General features: G+C 34.7%; 1 protein-coding gene across 2 annotated transcripts; it reads left to right on the top strand.

The window, feature by feature from the left end:
* The first annotated feature begins 688 nt into the window (after positions 1 to 688).
* Positions 689 to 22,509, top strand: LOC106884455 (peptidyl-prolyl cis-trans isomerase FKBP4). 2 transcript variants are annotated; one of them, XM_014935851.3, is made up of 10 exons: positions 689 to 731; positions 10,199 to 10,461; positions 12,801 to 12,965; positions 13,256 to 13,351; positions 13,894 to 14,141; positions 16,227 to 16,310; positions 17,538 to 17,774; positions 18,974 to 19,162; positions 21,174 to 21,342; positions 22,110 to 22,509. In XM_014935851.3, the coding sequence occupies exons 2-10, from the start codon at positions 10,248 to 10,250 to the stop codon at positions 22,112 to 22,114; spliced, it is 1,407 nt and encodes a 468-aa protein (XP_014791337.1). In that variant the 5' UTR covers positions 689 to 731; positions 10,199 to 10,247; the 3' UTR covers positions 22,115 to 22,509. The 2 variants fall into 2 exon arrangements, with proteins under 2 accessions (XP_014791337.1, XP_014791338.1); XM_014935852.3 differs by lacking the exon at positions 21,174 to 21,342.
* The last annotated feature ends 268 nt before the right edge of the window (positions 22,510 to 22,777 follow it).

Raw genomic sequence — 22,777 nt, 5'->3', positions numbered from 1 at the left:
TATTTTTTTTACCTAATCTAGAATTAATGTAAATAAAATTCATGCCGCCTTATTTATAGGTAATTTTAATGTTTAATGAACGAACGAAAGAAGAAAATTTTACGAATTTTGTTACTTTTTACAGAAATCACCCTTTTATTACTCGATCTGTTGAATATTTTAAAAACGTGAGTGTAAACAATAAATGTGACCGTTAGCTGATAGGAAGGCAGTATTATTGTGTATATAATAACGTATAGAAGGGAAGTTTATACTATGCGTAAATGTATAATAAAATATTTATATATGTGTGTGTGTGTGTGTGTGTGTGTGTGTCTCAGCGTCGAAACGAAACGAAACGAAATCAATATTTAGCCAGTATTCGTTTTCAGAGAAATTTACGAAAGCTCAAAGATATACGCACAGAAGAAAAATAAATGAAATAAATTTATCACCAAAATTAAAATATAATGCAATAAAAATTCGAATGTTATTTTAAAAATAAAATAAAAAATAAATAAAAATAATCAAATTTAAATTCAATCATTAAATATTGGAAAAAAACAAAAAGAAACGGAAATGATACAAAATACAATAAAAATAATAAAAAAAAGGGAAAAGAAAACCCGTATTTTCGATAAAACCCGTTGCCAAGCAACAATTTCATCTTTCCTGCTCTGAGGTCACGTGAGTCGTAAATTTCTGGAACGCTCTAGAAGCTCACTCGGACTGGTTGCATTGTCGTCTCTCAGGTACGCATCTTTAATTACTCATAGATATGTAATTAACCGTTTATATATCAATCAATATCTATAATATATATATTTATAGACTTATGGCACTATACACCATCTGTTTATAATGCAAAGATATGCATGAAGCAGCCTTTTAATATATATAACTGTTAAGCAATTTAAAACGACCAACATTATAAACGTATATTATTTAAAACCCGATATAAAGATGACTGACCCCACGAGGGTGCTCTGACCTGGTTATTCAGCTTTTAAATGTGAGATAACAGTTTATATCTCTACTAAATCATATCTTAACAATTTTTTTTTTCCGTTTGATCTCGAAATTATTTCGGGTCTGGTGCAGCAGATCTACCGCATTTATTGGTGTATAAAGCAAGAAGTCTAACCAAATACCGGGGTTCGAATGGGGGTACCATTGTGTGTGTATATATATATATTTATACACACACACACACAAGTGTTTTCCTTTAAAGAAAATAAGAGAATTTTGATTTTTAGGTATGAAATGTGGTGGTAGCATTGTTATTCAAGATTGCATTATAATGGACTAAATGCGGTACGTCCGAAAGCATTCTACTTATGGCCATCACCCGCCTTTATATATATATATATAGGTCTTGTGTTGTCCAATGTCTCCACCTTTTTCCTTTTTATTTATAAAAAAACGGTAGGGTTTCTAGATATTTTGCTGTTATTTCTTGCAAGTTGAGTTACTCAGAAGAGGCTTCGTAGCCTCCCGCCTCCTCCGTATACTCACGTTGGTTCTCATTTCGTTGTCTTCAAAAAGGAAGGCGGCATTGGATTTATGTCGTCCTAGATAATAGATATACAATAGATAAGGATGGTCATGGTTAGAACCCCATTGATCCCAAGCTCCACTCGATTAGGGCTGACACGGGTCACCATGTGTATATATATATATATATATATAGTCTAGTCACTCGTATATTTGTGGTTAGGGTGGATAATATAACATACTTTCATATATGTGTATGTTTATAGAAGTAACTATTTAATTATTATTATTATTTTGAAAGCTAGATTATAGTGTGTGTATTCTTTATCAAGAAAATGTCGACAGTAACTTCGAAGTTTCGGACTCTTATAATTTGACATGAAAACAAAATGGTCAAATATATATATATACACGTACACACAATCAACAAGAAAGTATTGATTTCTTACGATCGGCACATGATGATGGTGGTGTTGGGGTAGAAGATTCTAGATTTTTTTTTAAAGGGATTGAAAAAAAACAAAAACAAACTGCACATTAATTTATTAAACGATAGCTTAACTGCAGAAGGAAACATTATATATATATATATGTTCTTGAGAACATACTCTTCGTGGTTAGGCGATTTGACGTCTATATCTAGCATATAGGAGTCCACTTTAGTGGTCATTCGTCTTAATTTTGTATATATATATATATATATATATATATATTAATATATAGTATTAGGGAAAAGAACCAAGGTTTATGAACTCATCGATAAATACTATATATTAATATATATTTTAATACTGTGAAGCTTATTTTAATTTTTAATAAATTGATTTTAATTGAGTTTTTACCTGTAATTTTGGATTTTATCCCTAATATTATTATTATATATATACATATATATATATATATATATATATATATATATATATATATATATATATATATATATATATATATATATGCATGTGTATAAATTGAGAAAGAGATGTGTGCGTGTCTGTCTGTATTTTAATTAATTTTTAGAAATAATTTTAACTATACAATTAGATTGATTTCCTGACAAGGCAGCAATGCCATTTATGCTTTCTTTCATTCTATTTCTTATTCCATATTTCGTTTTTTGCCATTCTATTTATTCTGTTTATTCTTTTATGATAGCAGTCCATTCGCATTTTTCACTTCGCATGTAATAAATGTAATGTATGCTAACCGCGGGAATTAAAAAAAAAATAGCTGTCAGCGAACGAATAATTTGCACTTGACTTGAATAAGAACACAAGCAACCATCTATTTTCTAGTATTTGTATTACTTCTAAATACATACAGACAAATATATACACTTCATATATATATATATATATATATGTTTGTGGGTGAGAGAGATAGTGTTCTTTGAGTATAGGGTACCACACTTTCTTTAGTTGCATTACATTGTTTTGAAATTTTTTATCTTGTTAAATAATGCTATAGCATGAATTAAAAAAAGAAAATAAATGAAGGGGCAATTTTTGTCCAATAGTCGATCGCCGTAAATTACAGCAGATCAGTAATTTTATAATTCATATACAATGTATAATGATAGATAGGGTGTTCTTTTGAGTTTAGTGTGCTACCCTTTCACTTTCAGATGGTTTCGAAAATCGTTTCCTCATTGTTCAGTTACGATCTAGCGTTAAATATTCTTTAAAGAAATGAATAGAGGTTTTTTGGCCAATGCTCGGATATCATTATTATAGTTGATCAAAGTAATTTTATAATTACAGACCAGCAAATCCATGGCAATAAACAACAACAGGACATAATTGTTCTCGAAGTGATGATAACCTTCTCAATGCGCCATCTTACAAATTCTTTCCAGTAACTTCTCAATGTTGTATTCAATTTCTTTTCCTGGCATAAGTCCAGAAGAACTCTGTCTACCTTATTGCAGGCCCAAGACGGTTAGCAGGATTTACATGGTTCGCAATGTAGTACTCAAATACATGTGGTAATGATTCTATTCTGATCATGTGAATGCCAAATGCCAGGGCCTATTAATATTATTATTGATTCACGAGCAGTTTTATTTCCAATAATATCGGGTCATGTGTTTGACTTTCTGTCTGTTTTTTTTTTCCGTCAAGGAACCATTTCTTTGCGTCTCCTTGAACCATAATAGCTCCTGTGGCCGTTCTCTTGGAGTGACCTCTTGCATACTCTCTGTAGACATATTTCGTTTCGTGTCTTTCACCTCCAAGACGTTTATCCTTATCTAGATTGATTCCACCGATAACAATCGGAATGCTCGAAATCCATTAATGACAACGCACATATTTCAAGAACAAAGATCAATGCGCAACTTCTGGTTTTGTCCAGTTTGCATTCACTCCGAAGTAGTTTTTATTGAATCACGAGGAATGCTCCGAAAATATATCACATCATGCTACTGTGGGGTAACGATAGCTAATGCATATATTGGGCACATTTGGTCAATTTGCATTTAGCTTGACCTGTCTCAAACTACTAAAGCAACTGAATCTCCTCTATTAACTTTTTCTTTAGATTCAAGTTAAATGTGTGCCAGCAGACTTAACTGCATTCAATTCTTCAGGTCAGAATGGTTGGGAAATGAAATGGTTTGTAAGAGATGGCAAGTGAATTGGGAATGGGGAGCCAGTATTTGCTGGAAAGTAGGTATACCTTCACAAATCAAAGAGTGTCCGATGGTGTATGAAATAGGCTTATATAAAATTGTCCTTCCAATAGTCAGGCCATAATTGAGTTGATGCAGATCAGTTTTAAAGAACAGTTCATGTTATAAGAGTTGAGGTAGTAAACAAATGGTCAGCCAAGGTAATGGAAAGGCTTGAGGTCAAGTGTAAAAACCCTTTTTTTTTTTTTGCGAAGACGAAAATCCTGGGTTATTCCGGTCATTTTAACATTCTAAACAATCTGATACACTCACGCCCTTTCCATAACCATTTCTCAAGGGCAAAATAAGCTGAATGTTGCACAACGTAAAAACAATCTGTGGCCGCTTTTCTGTGATACCTCCTGCAAGAGGTTTCTAACCTTAGTATGACCTCGTCACTCTAACGACCACTTTTGATCTGTATCGGAAAACTGTTGAAAGAGGCACGTTGTATTCAAAGATCGCCATATATGTAGATGTGTATATATCTTATTTATTTTTTTTTGCCTGTCCAGTTGTTAGTGGTTGACAAGGTTTTTAGCTCCCAGAACTTATTTCCAGAGAAAAATATATTCTGTTGTTGTTTTAATACTTTTGCTGTTCCATAATATAAAAACACTCGCTCTGCGTATGCCGTGGGTTGTCGTAATTTACACATGCCTAATGGTCAAGTTAGTGTGGCCTAAAATTATTTTCTTTATTTGTCATTTGTTAAATTATTCCCATCATTTGTTTAAAATTATTACTATTGAAAATATTGTCGCCATTTGTCTTGCTCTTGGTGCTAGAGAATTGTTCGTTTATTTGCAATAGAACAAGATCAGCGAGTGTAAGATAAACCACAAAGAAAAAAAACAAGATAGTAAACCTTTAAAACAATATTCTGTAACCATAGCCGACTTGATGCTTCACACAAGCAGCAGGGATTTATATCCCTTTTTAATCATGTAATTTATGTAACTTGGCTTAATGTGTTTTGTTTATTTAATCTAATTATCTCGACATTAAGTGTACTACTTTCTCCCTCTCTCTATCACTCATACTCTATTCATACCCCGCTAATTCTTATTGTCTGTATTCCATCGACTCTTCATTTCGTTTTTAACAACACTCTCCTCCTCTTCCTTCAGTTACCACAACTCTTTCTTTTTCCTCACTCTTCTAAGCATCTTTCTTTAATCAAAATGTTGCACTTTTTCTCTTTGACATTACTTAGCAATGCGGCAGATTGATATTCTGGTATACAGGCATTGTTGATATTGTTTTTGGCTACCTTTCTATTCTAGGTTCGCAAAACGAACGATCGTTACTTCCTTTATTTTTTTTCCTCCTCTTCTAGACAATTCGGTTAGCATTCTTCTAGAAAATTCAGTGTTCATTTGAAAGTTAATTGTCCTAAATTGTGTTAATTTTTAAAGAGGTTGCATGTGGATAAATCGACACACCCAGATAGACACACGTTTGTAGCTGTACTTGCTTGGCAAGTGATTTTAAGATTGTCTGGTGAACCAATCAGCTAACATCGTAGAAAAGTTATGATAGTCATTTAAAATATGCACAGACTATTCACTTTTAGTGATAGTTTTTCTCATATTGGTGTCAAATTCCCTCATTTAATTTTGCTGCAGTATTTTTGAGATATAATACTGTCGCAAAATAATAAAAATTAAAAAAAGAGACCAGTATACGTACGATATCATTACGTGTGTGCATTTATAATGATTGAAATTCTATATTAAATTTATAATTATTTTGGGCATTTATTCAAGACCATCATCGGCCAGCTCATTTCATCCCATGTATTAGAAATTAATGCGAGTTCGTCTTCGATTTCGATGTTAGATTGATCTTGAAAGCTGAAGATCAAGGGAGATAACACTAGCTTGGGTAAGTGAGCGAGGGAACCTCTTGTGTCGCTCAACCTGCTAGAAAGAGCAGTTAAGTGTTCCTCAAATATTCAAAATAAGCATTTGATAAAATCAAAAGTCATGAAAGATCAGTTGGACTAAAAGCCAAAGTTGCTTCCTTGCATTGTTTATAGGATTGACTGTTTAGTTGCTGTCACTTTGTCCTTGTAGCTCTTCTATAGTTTGCAAGTGCAGATTTGGGAAATATATCTGCAAACTTCAAGTATTTTTACTTTAGTGAAACTTGTCGTCTAAAATTTCCGTTGTTTAGTAACGTTTATTGTAAATAGTTTTCGAATGTTTGGCTTTGTGGTTACGTAGCTCGCTTTGCAACCACGTGGTTTCTAGGTTCAGTCCCGCTGTGTGGGACCTTGGGCCAGTGTCTTTACTGTAGTCCCACACTGACCAATACCTCCCGAATGAATTTGTTTGACGGAAGTTATGGAATTCAGTCGCGTGTGTTAGTTCCCCTTCCCCCTTCTTGGAATCCGGTGTTTGTTTGCTTACATCCCCGATAAAATACCTAGTTTAAATAAGTAAGCACTTCATGATGATACCTCAGTGTGGCTGCTGTCCAATAACTGAAGCAGCAAGTATGATATTCTAATTAGAAAAAAAGCGTAGCAGTATTACGTGTTACTTTTGAATACCCCTTTTATTATTAAAAACCCAACGCATGCATGGGAAACGTCAGAATTTTTAGATGTAGTCCAACTGGTAAATAAACACGTGACTGAATCAAGATGGATCTATATGCTCTATTCTGGACCCCCCCCCCCATGATCTTTTCATAATGAAATTGACCTCTAGTGGGGTGGTGGAATGGGACCGTACACATACTCAATACTCCTTCCCCTCGACAATGTTTAACTTCTCCATGTTCCCATCTTTGGCTTTAAATGCAGCATGATGACACACTATTGATATAATGAGTGGGCACTCCATGCAGCATGATGACTTTCCATAGAGTTACTCTTGCATGTTGTCAGGCCTTGTTTGAAGTAGTAGTTGACTACAAGTGACTCCTTAATGTGGGGTGTGAAAACCTTTCCTCACATGGCTCCAGCCTACAATATTTGGAATGGGTCCTTATCTCAGAATTCTGGTAGTGTATCAGGTGTAGCCAGTCTCCCGGGATCATCTTGAGGAAGCGGGCATGGAGTTTAAGGCTAGCAACTTTGCCTTCTGTATTCAAATTGCTGCAAAAATATTGATTCATAAAGAAAACAGTGAGATAAGTACAGTTGATGCCTCTGTACTGGAGTTGGGCCAGAGCCAAAAGGATGTCTGTCTCTGAGCAAGGTCAGATCTTTCTTCAGTACTGAAAACAAAGTGGATGGCTGAAATGGGTGAGATGGATACCTACCACATAGTTGTCTAGAGTGTCAGTGAGACATATTGGACAGGCTAGGGGTATATGATAAGTAGAGGTAAGACAGTCCTTTATTCTAGCCTGGAAGAACAATACTCAAGGGGTTGGTATCATCTTGTGTAGGCATGCATCAAGAACACTGATCATCTGGAAGGTCAGTGAATGATGGTTCAACACCAGACATGCCAAGTTACCGGTTGCAATAGGAAATAAGGAGGCTTTCTGTAATCACCTACAGAATGTTTTGGACAGCATGCTATGATATGATGTCAAGCTGGTAACTTCATCAAGTGTCTTGTGGAAATTTCGAACCTGGGTTCTCATTCCTAAGGTATTTTTTGATGTTATTATTATTCAGCTCACTGCCTGGAATTGAACTCGGAATCTTGGGGTTAGTAGCTCCACTCTTAACCACTCAAAATAACATCAAAAAATACCTTAGGTATGAGAACCCAGGTTCGAAATTTCCCCAAGACACCTGAAGAAGGCTGGAAGGTATATCAGCCGAAACGTTAACAACAAACAAGATGAGGACAAATATTCATCAAATGTAAATAATGTATGAGGGGCAATGTTTGGGAACAATGGATCTCTGCAGCTTCGTGAAACTTAACAGAAGGGAAGAAGTAAAACCAGAAATGATCAGACAAAGAGTGTAAAACAACAAATGTTAAAAAGGAGGATTAAAAAATATATACAGGCTATAAGTGCCTAAGTTTACAAAATATTAAAAATATTGTTTTAAATCAGAAATTAATTAGGGTTAAGAGATTTGCAACTGTGGTTTTTTTCTCTTTATATATTTTGTTTGCATTTGAAAGTATTAGTTTCAGCTTCATTAAAGGTGAAAATGTAATTAATACTACAAAATATACAGATGTGGCTGTATGGTGAGAAGCTTACTTCCCAACCACATGGTTCTGGGTTCAGTCCCATTGCATGGCACCTTGGGCAAGTGTTTTCTGTAGCTTTGGGCCAATATATAGTATATATTTGTGTTTGTCCCCCCCCCCCCCACCATTGCTTGACAATCAATGTTGGTGTGTTTACGTCCCTGTAACTTAGTGGTTTGGCAGAAGAGACTGATGGAATAAGCACCAGAATTACAAAGAATAAGTCCAGGGTTTGATTTCTTCGACGAAAAGGCGGTGCTCCAGTATGGCCACAATCAGTTGCCTGAAACAAGTAAAAGAACAAAGGAAAAAGAAAAACCCACGCAAGGCAACTGCTGCTGGAATTCCAATAAGCCTTAATTGGCTGCAAAAACATTTAGAAATTTTTTATTTTGTTACGGGTTCTAATTATCTAATTTTCCAAACAATTTATTTTTTAAGGTATAATAGAAATGTTAAGGGGGGTAGATTTGAAAAAAACATGGTTCCAGGTTCAATCCCACTGCATGACACCATGGGCAAATGTCTACTATAAGCCTTGAGCTAACCAAAGTCTTGTTAGTGGGTTTGGTGGATGAAAACTGAAAGAAGCCTGTTGTATGTATATATTTATATGTACGGATGTTTTACTGTCTCCTTGCTTTGACATTGTGTGATGGTTATAAACCAGTGTCACCATCTTGCAAACTGTGTTTGTCATTTCCAGTCTTCTGTGAAAACAGGTCTGGTCATGGGGAAATATTGCCTTATTTGGAAACCGCTGAGGGCTGGTAACAGGAGGGGCTTCCAGCCATTGAATTCAAGCACAGAAAAGTATATGTGACAATGATCATGATGTTCATTTGTAGCACTTGGCATCACAAAACAAAATTACGTGGAGTATGGTAAGCCATATCCAAAATTCTCACTTTTCTGTAACTGTCTGTGGTGCAATAAGGCAGTATTATTACAATGCTACATGTTATTCACTTGTAAACTGCTTTGTGACTGGCATCCCAAAACAATGAAAATTGATGCGACATATGTTGAATAAAGGAAATTAATACTTTTTGATTAGCATAAGCTTTGTGTACTAAAATCGGCATAGAATGTCAATGGCTTATTAGATTTCCAGACAATCATTGAATCAAGTGGGGAAAGTTGGGGAAAATTCAATGTGTATAGTCTTAAGATTTAATTAGCTTATAAATGAAATAATTGATTGGTAAGTTTTGCTGCTGAATAGTCATCAGTCTTGTCAGTTGAAATGAGGAATTTGCTGTTTTAAGCTGAACCATAAGTGTTAATGGGAAACAGTGCAGAAAAATTTACTAACACTGAGAAAGTTTGGCTCCACAGCAGGAAATAAAAATGAAAAAACCATTTCTTACATTGGCAATAGTTTTCTACTGACGTGTGTCTGTACAAGACTGTTGATTTCCAAGCTTGTCACTGCTTGTGCAAAGTGGAGGTAATGTCATTCTTTGGTGACCTTATAATCAGTTGTTCTGTAGTTTTGAGGGCCTCTGGAAACAGAAATCCCTTAATTGAAAAACAGATATGAGTTGGCACCAAGGAGAGCTGCCAGAAATAACCCTCTAAGCAACCCTGCTAGTATAGAAAAATAGTTGTGAAATGTGTGTGTGTATACATATGTATATGTTTATACATACAGTGTATTGTTCTATTATTGGTGGAATCAACAAAAATAGTATTCCATCCAGTGAATGATAAATATCATTTGAAGGATTATATCTTTATATATACGCATGCACGCACGTCTGGAATTGTTTGTTTATTCTGTCATTTGTATAAAATGATTACAATAGGTTTATGAAATTTAACTTGTCTCCTTCTATAAAAATCTTGCTAAGTTCCTTTTTGCATTTTGTTTTTCCTCTCTCCACAGACGCCTACAGGAATCTAAGCAAATCCATTTGCTGCAGTTCTGTGCCAAGATGACTCAAGAGGAGACTACAGTCGCTGGTATTGATATCACACCAAAACAAGATGGTGGTGTTATTAAAGAGATTCTACGGCCAGCTACCTCTGAGGAACAACCTACCAATGGTGATACTGTTATTGTACACTATGTTGGAACCCTACTGGACGGATCTGAATTTGATTCCAGTCGGTCCCGTGGAGAGAAATTCTCTTTTGCTCTTGGAGAAGGTAAGTACATAAAAGCATGTACACTCGTATTTCCAATTTGGTTGATGAATATGATGATGTAAATCTATTCATAATAGGTGCATTGTGAATGGGGTTCAAGAGGCTTGCTTCTCAACCACATGATCCCAGGTTCAGTCCCATTGTGTGGCACCTTGGGCAAGTGTCTTTTACTATAATCTCGGGCAGAGTGGCTTTAGTAGACAGAAACTGAAAGAAGCCCGTTTGTATGTGTGTGTGTAAACAAGCATCACTGTCATACAAACAATGCTGTTTGTTTCTAGTCTTCCATGGAAAAACATGTCTGACCATGAGAAATGTTACTTTGCCTGGAAACAGGATGGGCTGGGCATGACTCAAAACTGCAATTGGTAGTGAAGCCCTGGTTTGGGAGTTTGAGTTTTGAGGAGTATGGAATCACCCCTTAGCCCCTATTGTTCCCAAGTCTACTCAGATCTAGAGTAGTAGCACCTGTCAAGGTCCCAGCTACGGGTTAGTTAGCCTGTCAAAGAATTGCTTCTGGAAGGAGGTCACTCAGGCACCCTAACCTACCTAGGGCAGATGGTCGTTTCAGCTTCTTAGTTGCTCATGTAAGAGGAGGTAACTCTGTACAAATCCTGCATCCTGGTAACTACTGAGCTCTTGGCACTTGTTGCACCAGACCAGTGCAAGTTTGAACGACAGGAGAGCACAAACTATGCTCATGATGATAAACTCCTGCTGTTTTGTGGGGGTAATTCATTGAGCATTTAGAAAAGGCTAAGGGAGTAAACATAATGAAAATTTTGAGGAATGGCCCTTAGGCCGATATGTATTATTTTTCTTAACCAATATCTGGCAGAGTTATATATACAAACAGGGTTCTAGCCATTGATTGAAACAAGCACAATAGATGTGTGTTGATAAATTCATGGACATAAGTATGCACATGCATATGTTCATATCAGCATGTATAAAAATAAGTCTAACAAGGAAGTTTGTCGGCTTGAATTATCTCCCCTTGCACCAATGTCTACATTTATCTTCCGAGAAATAGTTCTTGGGTGATGCTTCAGTGACTGACACCAGTAAAAAAAAAAAATGTAGCATATCTAGTTTGGGATCTTTTTTGAAACGGGGGGCCACATTTTTCATTAATGTTTTACGTAGTGTTTTTGGTACCGAAAGACTTTCAAACTTCGTATACTTATCTATTTTGTGTTATAGAACAGAAAAATATTTTTGTATTCAAATTTATTTCATGTAAAAAATTGTCTTATTTCGATAATTTCAACCAATCACAGACAAGTATTCAGTTGTTTACGTTTACTCCTTTGGCTGATTAAGCCATAGCTTCGTTTTATTTGCTTTTTTCATTTTCTTTTTTTTTTTTCTTCGTTTTATTTGCTTTTTTCTTTTTAAATTTGCTGTTTTACCCTAACCCTATCACCGATAGAATTGTTTCAGAATCGCTTGTTTATGTAGTCGGCACTTAATGTATATCGGCTGAATGGACGTCGGTGATTGGTTGAAATTACAGAAATACGACAACTTTAACATGGAATAACTTAGGGATTTCTTTTTTTTTTAAGAAGACTAAGAGAAAAAGATGTTTTATATGACACATTCTACCAGTGTTCCAAGTTTCAAAGTGTTTCGTTAATGAAAAATGTGGCCCCCGTTTTAAAAAAGATCCCTAGTTTGTAATTACGATTTTTTTTTTTATTGCATTTCTATTAATTTTCACTCGGTTATGAATTACATATTATGTTGCTGTTATGTTAAGTTTTCTTCGATTCCCCAGTTGGATTCCCCAGCTGCTCCTCGTAGAGTATCAGTTGTCATACCGCGATGCACGGTAGAAACCATGCCACAACAAACAGTTGGGAGTCTGGACAGCTCCTTGACTGACCAGCTCCTGTCAAACCGTCCAAACCATGTCAGCATGGAAGACGTTAAACAATGATGATAATGATGTGAAAGACAAGACCAGTTCTAACAACAAACTTCATAATTTCACTACACACAAACTATGAGGTGTCTTTCTTGTATTTGTAAAATATGACTATGGAGCTGATAATTTTTATCTTGTGAGTCCTCCAAACTGGAAATATCCTCCAGGATATTTCACTACAACAATCCAGCCATATCTAGGTTATAAAACCTGCCTACAAGTCGTATGAAGAGTCTAGTTGTGCTTCCACTACTAGACTGTCCCTGTGTAACATTTTTGTATATTCAGTGTTTGCAGATAGTGAATAACACTTTTGAGATCTCCCTTCTTGTAAGTTATGTTGAATACACAAGTCAACTCTTTTTATTATTCTATGCTTATTTTTGTTTTTTTCTTCTATTTTTTAAAGAGAAGGTCATTAAAGCATGGGACATTGGTGTAGCTACAATGAAGAAAGGTGAACTTTCTCGTTTCACCTGCAAATCTGACTATGCTTACGGAAAAAGAGGTTTCCATGACAAAATTGGACCAGATGCCACTCTCGTGTTTGAAATAGAACTTTTTGATTGGAAAGGTAAATTTTTAAACTTTCATTTTAGAAATAACGAGAATATAACATTGGCGCATTATTTACATTCAACGGATAATTTGTCCTCATCATGTTTGTTGTTAACACGTTTTGGCTGATATACCCTCCAGCCTTCATCAGATGAAGACAAATATCTGTCAAATGTAAATAATGTACATAATTCCTCATCTCTTAAATATAGAACTGTATAATATTGGCAGTTCTTAACTCAATTGGAAACTTACATTCTATTTGTAAATACATTTTAACTTTTTTTGGTTTTTTTCTTTTTACAGAGGATTTGTCTCCTAAAAAAGATGACAGCATTATAAGGAGAATGATATCAAAAGGCGAGGGCACGGACACACCAAATGATGGTGCTACTGTAAATGGTAAGATTTAAAACTTTGTCATTTTGTTCATATTTTATTCTTATTGGTGCCACTAAACCAATGTTAAAATCAACTGCTGAATGGCCAAAAGTGAGATTGAGGATATGAAGACAAGGAAGGCAGCTGAACCATCAAAAATAGTTACATGCTGAAAATATCCATACTTGACGCTTATGTAGTCAATCCAGTAGTTGGACAGTAATAAGAGCTTGGATTATTATTGAAATTCTCAGTGGAGTATTTGAAGTCAAACAGTCGTTTGGGCTATTTGCAAGTTCTCCATTGGAGTTATATAGTTCGTCTGTTGCTTGGCAAATATCAGATTTGTATTTTACAATAAGAAACGAGTTTGTGTGTATAAAACAAACATGCATTGCATTTACACTAAAAATACAAAATTGAAGCTTGAAATGAATGGATATAGACGTGTTGAACAAAAAAAAAAATCAGTTTATTTATTACTCAAAGTGATTTAAAATGTAATGCCTTATCCAGTGTTTCATCTCTGATAATTAACTTCTCTTTTTTTTTTTTTTTTTCAGTTCATTATATTGGGTACTATGAAGATAAACAATTTGAAGACCGTGATGTGACATTTGTTATTGGAGAAGGCAGTGCAGAAGACGTTATTGAAGGTTTAGACATAGTTGTGAAACATTTCAAATTTAACGAACATTCCACTATTGAAATTGATGCAAAATATGCATATGGTGAAGAGGGTAATGCTAAATTCAATATTCCACCTAATGCACGTCTTAAATATGATGTCACATTGAAATCATTTGAAAAGGTAAACACCTTTCTATGCCTCCATCATCATCATTTAACGTTTGGTTTCCGAGCTGGCATGGATTGTCAGTATAAATCCATTTTATCAACTTAAAACTTCAGTATCACTTAATTTATGTGTTGTGTACTGCTTAGTATTGGCTTTTGCTGCTCTAACCCTTTAGCGTTCAGATTACTCTACCAAATGTAGTAGTAGTAGTAGTAGTAGTAGTAGTAGTATGGGAGCATGTGCTGTAGCAGTACATCGCTGCACCCCCCATTTGTTTGTGATTCCCTTACTCCTGGCAGATGACACCTTTGCACCACTCGGGCAACAACCCTCCAGCCCATGGGTCTGTTTGGCTAGTCATTGCTGCTGATGGTATTACAAGGTCTGAGTGCAAAATCCTACCTCAGCCTCCTTTAGTCGCCTTTTATAATATGCAGAAGAAACGTGGAGTCTATACTTTGGCATTGTCGGTCTCTCACAGCATGAAATTCTTCTTCATTCACATTGTTTTGAATAATTCATTCGTTATCTTGTAGCTTTGAGATTTCAATGATGTGATTGTTTATTTTTAGAATGGCATTGTAGGGTAGGTTGAAAAAGGTTGGATCTGGCCAGTTTGAACATAAAACAGAATGTTTGGGCCAGATAAGGCTAGTTTAAATGCCAAAGGGCTAAACTTGAAACTTGTAACTTACTGACAGACGACCTTCCTTGAACTTGGATTTCTTTGCATTTTCTTATTTTAATATTTTGTTTAATTTTGTAAAGCAAATGTGAAAAATACAAACCTTGCAGACTTTTGACTGCATGTAACAAAAGTGTCTTCTGTGATGCACTTCATGACAGAAAGGATAGAATATGTGTTTATTAGCCAATGGGTTGACAGTTTATATCTCATGATATGTACCGCCACTAAATCAGTTAAACATCATTGATTCAGTTCACTTGTAAATAGCTTTAACGTATATTTATTTATTTACAATCAGGTTAGCTTGCAATGCTGAGTTCTTGTTTTTTTTTTAAAAGCTTGAGGAATGCAAAAAGAATCTGTTTTAGCAGCTGACCTGAGACCAATTGGCACTGGAATTTAGATATTGGTTCTGTTTCAGGTTATTGTGTAATGGATGCTGTGTAGTGTTTTCTCTTACATTAGACCATCACGTTATTCGTCACTTTATAGATATTTCGGTCAACCGAGAAAGATTCCATATTGTAATTATATACACATAATTTGATTATGGTCTTAATTCATTCATAAAACCTAGTTTATAATTGCAGCAACATTTAGTCAAGTAGCATGTGGTGACCAATACCTTGTGAATGGACATAGTAGCTGGAAATTGCAAAAGCACACCATGTTTGGTGTACAGGTGTTTGTCTTTGCACCTGTCTAAAAGCTGTTGTTTGTGGTGTTCCCTTTTAAGTCCTGTAAGTTTAAGGTTTGGCAAAGAGACTGATAAAATATAAGACTTACGTAAGTACTGGTGGGGTGGGGGAGTGATACTGATTTGGTTGCAATAACTAAAACCAGTAATACAATTGAATTTTATTTTCTTAAATTTCTTTTTAAAAAAAGGCAAAATAGTGTTGCTTAAAGGCATCAGCTTAGGTGTACAGGAGAGAGAACTGTGTTGGAATGGTCAGTAAATGCAGTGTGAGAGAATGTGATGAGGGTTGCTTTTGGGTACTGGACTTTATCGATGAAAACTGTGTAGAATCAAAGTGAGTGACACTTTGCTGTATTGTAGAACCAGTTAGTATGCAGAAACTGTTACTAGAATAACGATGAATCAATTTCTGATTGGCCCAAGTGTAACTGCTATTTTCTTAAAAATTGCTTTTTTCATTTTGTTTAACTTAAATGTCTTAAATGTTCCTTCTCTCTCTCTTTCTCTTTCTCTCTCTCTCTCTCTTTCTCTCTTCTCTCTCTCTCTCTCTCTCTCTCTCTCTCTCTCTCTCTCTCTCTCTCTGCTCATTCTAAGTGAATGGGATTGTAAAAGGGCCTTGAATGAATGTTGGGTTACTTGAGGAGAACTGTTAAAATATTTTTATTTCAATAACTTTCTAAATATATTAGAAATAATATTTTTCTTTCAGGCAAAAGAAATTTGGAGAATGGATGCAAAAGAAAAATTAAGACAAGCAGAATTAGCCAAAAATAAGGGTACCCAATATTATAAGGTAATATTATTGTTGTTGCTTTCTTTTCCTTTTTGTTTTTGTGTTCTTCATGTTATCAGTTTCGTCATTGCTTGATGATAGCGTTGTCTTGAATTAAAAATGTTATAAGCATTAACTTATGGCTCCAAGTCCAAATTTCCTTTCATTACACTGGTCTTAATGAAGTACTTGTAATATTCTGAATCCAGTATTATTGGGTGAGAACATGAGACCATTTAGTGTATGATATAATTAATGGGCATGTTTAAATATCTGATGTAGTTTTAGAGTGTTACACATGCATGCATGATTACCCAGTTTACCAACACATGTAAGAAATATTCAATACTTGTAATAAAACATCCTAAATTTTGTATTTTCTCTGTAATTTCCAAGTAAGTGTTTTTAGCTCTCTTACTATATTCTAATCGTTTTGAAGAGGTAATCTGCATAATGTTTCTTCAGTAAAGGAATTCTTTGTGGAGTCTATAACACTGTAACATGATTTTTGTACTTGGGTGGCACCTGTTATTTCCTATTTGCTTACATAAAAAAGTATGAAAAATGGCTATTATTTCCTTCAAATTTTGCTTTTGTTAACGATATTTATTCAAACCTCAAAGAATCCCTCTCAACACATGGCTATGATTATGCTGCTCCCCATCTACTCTTGCTCATGATCAGAGATGCATATATTGTCAGCCACTAAGTGAGAGAGAGAAATGCTCAAGCAATTGATAAGCAAAGCTGTGGTACTGAGCTGAATATTTTGCTCTAGCGATATTTCTGCTTCAGCAACTGGGTATTGAATCTGTTTGAAATGTAGTGGAAAATAGCTCAGTTTCAAAACATTGATGTCTATGACACAAATGCAAAGTTTGAAGGGAATAGTAGTCATTTCCTTTGATTTCTCGATAGAAGCAAATCAGAAATAACACTTAATGACCAAAGACAAAAAATAAATAAAAATTTTGTTACACAGTGTAATCAGACTATTTCCTGAAAGATCTTTATATAGAGTGATGCCATCCTTTGAAGTGTCTGGCATAAAAGGTGTAAAGCTTCTTATTTATCCAGGCACAGCAAGTGTTTCCAGAAAATAGCCCTGGCAATATGTGGAGATTTCCTTGTATTTTTCATGTGTTTTGTTAATATATTAATGAACTGTATTTTGCATTAAATCACATATATTAAATATCTTCAGAGCTTTTTTTTTTTGTACAGTTCTCTATGTCTCTCTTTATTTAGAGTGAAAAATATCAAATAGCTGTGAGGCAATACAAAAAGATTGTATCATATTTGGAAAATGAATCCAGTCTAGAAGATGATGAAGAAGTACAAAAGAAATCTCTCTTGCTTGCTGCTCACCTCAACACTGCTTTGTGTCATCTGAAAACAAATGATTCCCATCATGCTATTCAGGCTTGTGATAAGGCATTAGAAATTGATGAACAAAATGTCAAAGGACTCTTCCGCCGAGGCCAGGTAATACAATGTCTCTTTCACTGTTTTGCACACAATGTTACTTTTAAATACGCTAAAACTAAAACTCTTTAATACTAACCTAAAGTCATAAACCAGTTGTTACAATTTGTCTCAGTTGAGTTTTAATCCCTGCAATGGGAATTTGGGTCTCTTGATCTCCGTGTCCAGTTAATACAGATGGATACTTCTGGTGAGACACTTATTGAATTGTTTCATTACTTGTGATGATTTTAATGTTCCACAAGTGTGGTTTTGTCTGGTAAGAAGCTTACTTCCTAACCACATAGTTCCAGGTTCAGTCCCACTGCATGACACCTCGGCAAGTGTCTTTTACTATTGTCTTGGGCCAACGAAAGCCTTGTGAGTGGATTTGGCATATGGAAACTGAAAGAAGCCTGTCGTGTGTGTGTGTGTGTGTCCACACATCACTGCTTGACAACCAGTGTTGGTGTGTCCATGTCCTCCTAACTTAGTGTTTTGGCAAAAGAGGCTGTTAGAATAAGTACCAGGCTTTAAAGAAAAAAAGTACTGGGGTTGATTCATTCAACTAAGAGTTCTTCAATATGGTGCCCCAGCATGGCTGCAGTCCAATGACTGAAAAGATAAAAGATAGCTAATATGTGAATTGTTTGAATTAGTTCGAATCTCGGCTATGAATTCAGACCACTATTGTTTTTTTTTTTTTTGTTTCCTTTTTTGTCCCAGTTTGCATAACTGACCATGGTTTTGCACCTCCATGCTTGAATGGTTGAAAGTCGGAGAATTATCCAACCTTTTTAAAAAATATTTCATGGAAATGTCTCCAACTCATAAAGGCATAGAAAAAAACAAATAGATGTAATATACATATTCACTTAACAACTTTTTTGTCATTAATTCATTCATTAACCCTTCAGCATTCTAATTACTCTGTCGAATGTATTATTCACATTGTTTTGAATTAATCATGAAATATTTTGTAGCTTTGGAATTTCAATGATGTGATTGTTTATTTTTAGAAAGACATTGTAGTGTAAGAGGCAGGATCTGGTCAGTTTTAACATTAAGTAGGTTGAATATTTGGGCTGAAGGTGGCTGATTTAAATGCTAAAGGGTTAATTTTCTTCTGTTGTCACTCTCTTTATAAAATTCATTCAACCACTAGATTGAGAAGAGTGTTAAGTAAATTTCTGAGCTGGTTGTGTATGTTTGCTTTACAGGCAAAGATGAACGAGAATGACTACAAGGAAGCCTTGGGCGATTTTAATTCCTTGCTAAAACTGGAACCTGACAATAAAGCTGCTAAGAATCACATCATCATTTGCACAAAGAAAATGAAAGATTACAAAGAGAAGGAAAAGAAACTCTATGCCAATATCTTCTCTAAATACACCATGGAGAATGCTAAGGTTGGTATTGTCACATTTTTATACTTGTCTGTCTTCTGACTCGCTTAGGCACATGTGTGTATGTATGTATGTATGTCAGTATAAAAAGCACCCACTACACTCGCGGAGTGGTTGGCGTTAGGAAGGGCATCCAGCTGTAGAAACTCTGCCAGATCAGATTGGAGTCTGGTGCAGCCATCCGGTTTGCCAGTCCCCAGTCCAACCCATGCTAGCATGGAAAGTGGACATTAAATGATGATGATGATTGATATATATATATATATATATATATATATATATGTATTATGGTGAGTTGACTTCCTTGTTTCATTATATTTTTCTGTTAGTAAATTAGGTTATTTCTGGGTGATTAAGCTGTTCTGTTTTGATACTAAGGTCTCTATTTGGGATGTTATTCAGTCGGACTTTATTGATAAGTATGTTTAATGTGTTGTAATTCATTTCTTAATTTATAGATTTTGTTATTTAATTTTCAATGAGATTAGAATACATACAAATGTGTGGCTGAGGGGGGAAACTTAATTTGCTTCCTTAGTGTCTTTCTAGAGAGAGAATCCAGGCATTTGCTGGACTCCAATGAAGAAAAATATATTGCTTTCCCGCTTTAAGACACGCCTTTTATAGAACAATGAGTTGATTAAAGATGAAATAAAATGTAATCGTTAAAAGTGACATCCTAGTTAGTTCTTAATTTGATAAGGCTATGGATAATAGTGAATTGCATTTTTATTAGTGTGTAATAATAGGACGTTTTTTTTTTTTATGTAAATATTAAGATTAAGTTTAAAACTACATTATTCAGTATTGGAATCATAAAAGTTTTTGTATGTCTGTGGTGATTGTACCTGTGTTTCTTATAATTTCATGTTGACCAAATTATAAAATATTTTTCGAGACTAGGAGAAACTTGGTATTGTGTTTTGTTGCTTGAAAGCAAAAACAGTAAAGGCACAATTGCAGCTTGGTGCCTTATTGTCCTACAGTAACTGTTCTCTGTTCTTGAGAAGTTGTTATAACAGCTCTGTTTTTTTTTTGGACAAGATTGGTTTGGTTACATTCCTCAAGTTGAGCTGTTAGCATTTCAGACAGCACTCTGCTAACTGGCATAAACCACCTCTCTCAATACTGCATCCCACTTAATTCAAAGGGGCTTGTCTTATGAGCTATTTGGCAACCTCACTAGTGTTGGGGTGCTCTCTGTAAAGTGGTTGGTATTTGGAAGGGGCATCCAGCCATAGAAATCATGCTAAAATAGACATTAAAGCTTGACACAGTCTTCTTATTTGAATTTTATGATTAAAAAAAAAATTTGTTTTCAGCATCATTTGCTGTTGATGAAAATTAAATGTAAAAAAAAAAAAAACCAAAACAAAGTTCTAAATATTAATGTATATCTAGTACTAAAAATCTAATTGAATATAAGTTTATGTTACTAAAGGAGCATGCCATGTTTTGTCTTAAAAAGATGTAACTGGCTGATTATATTGAAGTAATGGTAGCAAGTTTGGAAACCATTGCCATTCTATGGTTCAAATCATAGATTTTATTCAATCTTTCATCCTCTTAAAAGTAGCAAAATATACATTTACTAAATAGTAAGAGCATAACAGTTGCATTTTGTAACAGTTTTGTTCAAAATCTACTGAGGCTGTTTTTGAATAACCCAACTTCAAATAAACTAATTGTTCCTGAATATTGTGGAGTCAAAGATGTGTTTTGTCTTTATGAACTTGCACAGGATATTAAATGTTCTTCCCATACAAAAGTAGAAGAAAAAAAAAGTTGATCTAAAATGTTTTGTAAATGACTTTGCTGCAATTTATTTTCGTAATAAAGACTTCCCTTTCACACAACAGGAATTAATATTTCTTAAAATTATCATTGTTTCATGTAGTCATTAATCCATAATTCAATTTGTTAGATAAAGTTTCCTTTAAACAAAAAAAAATTTTTTTTGTTTTTAATCAGACAAAATATTTACACACTAACCTTGATCTTTGCATTTTTGTAGCTTGAAAGTAATTGTGACGACGAGGGAAATGTGTTTGATAATGTAGGGGAATGGAATAATGACATGGCCAAGGGCATGATGAGTATTCCACAAGAGATGGAGGCTTTTGGTGAAAAAATGCCTGAGACTGGCACTGCATGTCAGTCTCATGAGGACTCTGATGACAATGGTACTTCACTGTTCTTCATTCCCAGCTCTCAGCTCTCCACTATCACTAATGTCCAGATTTAGCTTCAATCCTTTCTAATGAGCTCTATTACAAAAACTGAAAAACTTAAGGCCATAAAAACCCATAATCTTAACGTTTTTTTTTTGTTTTTTTTTTTTCCCCTCCCCTAACATATATTTTGTGGAAGTTGTTTGTTGCTTCTCTGAATTATTCACAACATTTGGTCTAATAATTTCTTTTGAGTGGGAAGAATTGGAGGATGTATCTAAATAATGTTGATCCAAAATTCTCATTGTCATCTTTACTAAGAGACATTTCCAAATGCCTAAGGCTTTACATTTTTTCATACAAACATTAGAGTCATTGATATTTGTCTGTGGCAGTCTTTAGTGATATTGGCAACAGCCAATTGAGCATGTTCAATTTTTTTAAGGGCATCTGCTTTTCTTAGCCCTGAACACTTTTTGCCTTGGTAGTTTTGCTATAGTTGTCTTTAACATTGAACCTAATTTTCAAACTGAAAATCATTTTGAATGGCTTTTTTATTCCTTTTGTATGGGAGTAACTGTTTGATATTCTAAACAACGTTGTATTTGTTCTCTACAACAATTTTTGCTGTACATTTGATAATGTAATTTTTTAAAATCAATTTGGAAATTTTTCGAGAGCATCTGTCCTAATCTTTCTAATTAAAGACACACAATAGCTAGTTACTCTGTTAGAGGTTTCTTTCGTTTTCTTATCTTTTAAAATTTCTTTCTTTTCAGAATGAAATCGAAGAAGAGAAGGATGGGAACAAAAATGAAGAGGACGACGAGGAAGAGGGGCAAGAACTACCTACTCCAACAGAAGGGATGATCAGTGAAGAAATGGAAGCGGAAAAATAATTCTTTAAAAACTATTCATTATTTGTCTCAATTTTCTTTCCATTTCCTTCTGATTGACTGACAAAATGTATTTAGTAAGTTTGTCTCAAGACTTACAATATGTATTCTGTGTTCCTACAGATCAGTCTCTGAGATCTGGCGCTTTCAGCATTTCCTTTTTTTTTTTTTTTTTCCTCCATTGACAGTCACTTCATTTGTTATGACAGTCAAATTCTCAGAAACCTATTTCTGTTCTGTCTATCCATACATTTAGATTGAAATAAAAGTACTTTTCACTTCATTTCTATTTTCATTGTTTTTGGTAAATTTCACCAGCGTCAGTATTTTAAGAGGACAGAGACCGTTCACTTGCGTACAATATTTGTTTTACAAAAATTACAGAAAAAAAGTTGATTTTTCTTAATTTTTATAAAAAGCACCCAGTACACTCTGTAAAGTGGTTGGTGTTAAGAAGGGCATCTAACCATAAAAACTATGCCCAAAACCATGGAACTTGGTGCAGTCCTCTGGTTTGCTAGCTCCTGCCAAGCCAGCATGGAAGACGGACG

This window comes from Octopus bimaculoides, chromosome 7 (genome assembly GCF_046866305.1).
Source record: "Octopus bimaculoides isolate indiv1 chromosome 7, ASM4686630v1, whole genome shotgun sequence".
Lineage (NCBI taxonomy): Eukaryota > Metazoa > Mollusca > Cephalopoda > Octopoda > Octopodidae > Octopus > Octopus bimaculoides.
Note: the sequence above shows the minus strand (reverse complement) of the source record. Positions and strands in the feature narration are given on the sequence as shown.